This window comes from Notolepis coatsorum, assembly GCF_963971535.1.
Source record: "Notolepis coatsorum genome assembly, chromosome: 5".
Taxonomy (NCBI): Eukaryota; Metazoa; Chordata; class Actinopteri; order Aulopiformes; family Paralepididae; genus Notolepis; species Notolepis coatsorum.
The window spans coordinates 124907383-124911119 of NC_140169.1; the positions used below are offsets into that span (position 1 = coordinate 124907383).

Below are 3737 nucleotides of genomic sequence, written 5' to 3' on the forward strand. Positions count from 1 at the left end.
ACGGCTATTATCAGCGCGCGCCTCGAATGTGCGTGCGGGCACGTATACTATTGATCATCTAGCGTTTATTTGAAAACGATTCAGAAATAGGCCGACAAATATCAACGTTCTGGAATATTCCAGTAAAAGACGATTATCACAGAATGGGCTGTTTTTTTACCTCAAAACGGGTGCTTTTCAAAATGCTCTCAAACGGAAATGAAGCGATAAAAAAACAATCTGCCTTGACAGCACTGACTGGAAAATGATTCTTTGATAAGCGACGGGCAGATTAGACACATAGCCATAATTTAAAACATAGATTAGGCGATAACATTGGCGCCGATGGTGGCATTCAAGCACTAAGTCGTGCGCCCCCTAGTGGCACTGAAAGTGTTAACAATTGTATGTATTGAGCTGTACTGTACTGTACCCATTCTGCAATCTGTTAATAAAGTTTTCAATCAATCAATCAATCAAACTTTTGGCAGAGCTGTTTTGCAGATTGAGTTTAGATAGTGATGTACAGATTGGGGGGTGGTCAGTGACTCACAAAGTAACATTGGTTTGTGTTATATTGCTAATAAATTCTACAGTATCAGTGAAGAGTGACTGGAGCACTGCATTGTGTCTATTAGCTCCAACATAGCCATAGGCCTTATTAATATATAAATTAACGAATTAATGAAGTAGACTTCATTTTGTAATTGCTGTTCGACTGTGTGCATTGAAGTAAGTTAATCATGTTAATTGTTATCAAATATATAATTACCCAACCATCAACCCAAATCATCTTTTCACAGTTAAAATGATACATTCTTAAATAACTCATAACATAGGCTACATTAAATCTTTAAGTACAGCCACTGTTGCACACATGTTGCTTAATAACGACAATGCCATGAAACCTTTTTTGTTTTGTTGTTTAAATGAAAAACGATGTTTTATTCATGAATTGAACTGGCTTGTTGAGTACACAGCCATCTAGTAGCAAGAATCATTGATACGCTTCATGCTCATGAACCTCATGCCGCTCATGCCCATGTTCATGAAGTTCCTGTACTCTCCAGGCCTCATGTAGGTCATCCTGCCTCGGTACTGGGGCTGCTCGTACATGACCCAGTTGCCGTCCATCACGTTGCAGGACATGCAGTTGGACATGCGGTGACGATCCATGATGGAGTCACAGTCGTCCATCAGCTCCATCATCTGACCTCCGAAGTTCTCCTTCTCATAGATCCTCATCTTGTAGTTGCCACGGTGCTGGGGGATCATACGGCAGGACCTGATGTTGCCACTCATGCCCATCATGCTCATGCAGTCGGAGTACTCGCCCCTCTTCATGAAGTACTGATTGCCCATGAAGTTGGTGCGGTCGTAGACCATGAAGCAGCCCTTCTCCACCCTGCAGGAGTGGCACTTGCTCAGGTAGGAGGACATGTCGGGGCAGTCACTCTTGCACTCATAGGACCGGCCCTGGAAGTTTCTGTCCTCGTAGAAGGTGACCTTACTCATCATGTTCATGTCGGTGGAGGTCATGTTGGCTGGTGAGCTGCTGCTGCTGCTGGTGCTGTTAGTGGTGGACTGACTACCTACCTGGCGGAAGCCTTCCTTTTATACCTGACTACCAGAGGTCTCCATTGTGAAAAGACCCTGACCCAGCAACATAACATACTGTAGAAGCCCATAGAGCACTGAGGCTCATCCACAATTTAAACTAGTCCCCCAAAAGACCGCTGGAGAGGCGTGTAACACCGGATAATGTAAAATGTAAAAACCTTAACATGTAATAAAAACAAATAATATATTACTGTAACTCGTAACAAATTTAACAACTTATTCTGGATAATGTAATACGTTATTACATTATCCGGTGGTTGTCACATTATCCAGTGAGTAAAACTCTTTGCATGTATAACATAATAACTTCACCTGATAATGTAATAACATAATATACTTTTGCACAAACAAACTTGTAGAGAGAAACCAGTGAATTGTTGTTTATTAGAGTATAACATTGTAGTCATTTAATTTGGCACAGATAACCTTTAGGTGGAAAATACTAATGTAGCTATGTATAATCTTGTTAAAAAAACATTCTCTTTCATGTTATTCATATCAACTGTCTCACTTTGCTACATGCAGAGATACAATTAAAACACATACACACACTCTTAGCCTAGTTCTAGTGGAATACCATTCTATTCCTAAATGCTTCTGCTCCACGAACAACCTGTGCAACTTTACATTATTGAATAATTGTGTTTGAAGGGTTTTTGAATGATTTAACAAATTCTCTCTTTGAAACAAATAATCTGAATTGTCTCTCTCCAGACCACAGATTGTAGAGGACATTAACTTGTTATCAAAAAACTTCCCAGAACCCCTTAGCTCGCTGGACTACTGCACACCCACACTGTAGTTTATTGTCAGGGGTTATATTTGACCTTATATTGTCTGTAACCACCAAACATAAAAAGAGTGCATTTTACTGAAAAAGTTAATTAACATAAAGTGGACTGTCTTACAAAACTATTGCTGCCCATTTTCATAAAAAATTATAATATACGGTACTCGATTTCCAAAATACATGTTAGACCTTATATCGACCATATCCTAGTTCAAGTTTCAAGTTCAAGTTTCTTTATTAGTTGTCATACAGAAGTACAGAATACTTTTATACAAAATGCTTCTTTCTGTTACGCTCCAGAGACTGTGCTAGGCAAAAATAGATAAGTATAAAATAAGTATAGCAAGTATAAAATAGAAGTCAAAGTATGTAGACAAAAGTGTTCAGTATATACATATATACAATGCTCAATGTAGAGTAGAAGTAACTGAGTTACCATACAATATACTATACAGTGCAAAGCAGAAGTGGGATGAGGTACAATTTAGATACAATTTACAGTAAGGTGTAATGAGGTATGGGTTGTAGTGCAAATTCTTTACCAATAAATATAAAGTGTGCTTAGGTGTTCTAAAGTGGTTAAAGTGGGTGCTGCAGTGAGTTGTGTGTTTAAAGTGAGTGTGTGCGTATTTGTAAGATGTGTTTGACCTTATATTGTCCATATCTTATGTTTCTAAGATGTCTTTAACCTTATATCACCTGTATACTATGTGTCTAAGATGTCTTTGACCTTATATGACCCGTATCTTATGTGTCTAAGATGTATTTGACCTTATGCCACCTGTATCCTATGTGTCTAAGATGTCTTTGACCTTATATTGTCTGTAACCACCAAACATAAAAAGAGTGCTTTTTACTGAAAAAGTTAATTAACATAAAGTGGATTGTCTTACAAAACTGTTCAAGTTTCAAGTTTCTTTATTAGTTGTCATACAGAAGTACAGAATACTGTTATACATATTGCTGTTGCTGCCCATTTTCATAGAAAATTATAATATACGGTACTCTATTTCCAAAAGACATGTTTGACATTATATCAGCACACACACACTCATGCTGCACACGCTCACACTTATGGTCACTTTACAAAAGGAAAGGTCACTTTAAAAATAGTATAGTATAACTTGAGATTGTATAATATAGCATTGTATAGCAGTGTACATAAAGACCCAGTGCCTCATCCGTAGCTAACAGTGTATTGCACTATCACAGGACCTAGCATGTCTTACCATGCTCTGTAAAAACTCATGTACTGTGAGGTTTCTGTCCTTGCCTTCTCACTCGTTCTGTTCCTTTAACCACCCTCGCTTTGTTTTCATTCATTTTTTCTGTCAAGTATTTCAATTCC

At 38.1% G+C, this 3737-nt stretch overlaps 1 protein-coding gene across 1 annotated transcript; it reads right to left on the bottom strand.

Annotated features, from left to right (window-relative positions):
* Positions 1-963: 963 nt before the first annotated feature.
* LOC311229114 (gamma-crystallin M2-like) lies at positions 964-1518 on the bottom strand (the record flags this gene model as incomplete). The annotated part of the gene is made up of 1 exon (XM_084315132.1): positions 964-1518. One exon carries the CDS (start codon positions 1516-1518, stop codon positions 964-966), a length of 555 nt encoding a protein of 184 aa, XP_084171258.1.
* Between the last annotated feature and the right edge of the window lie 2219 nt (positions 1519-3737).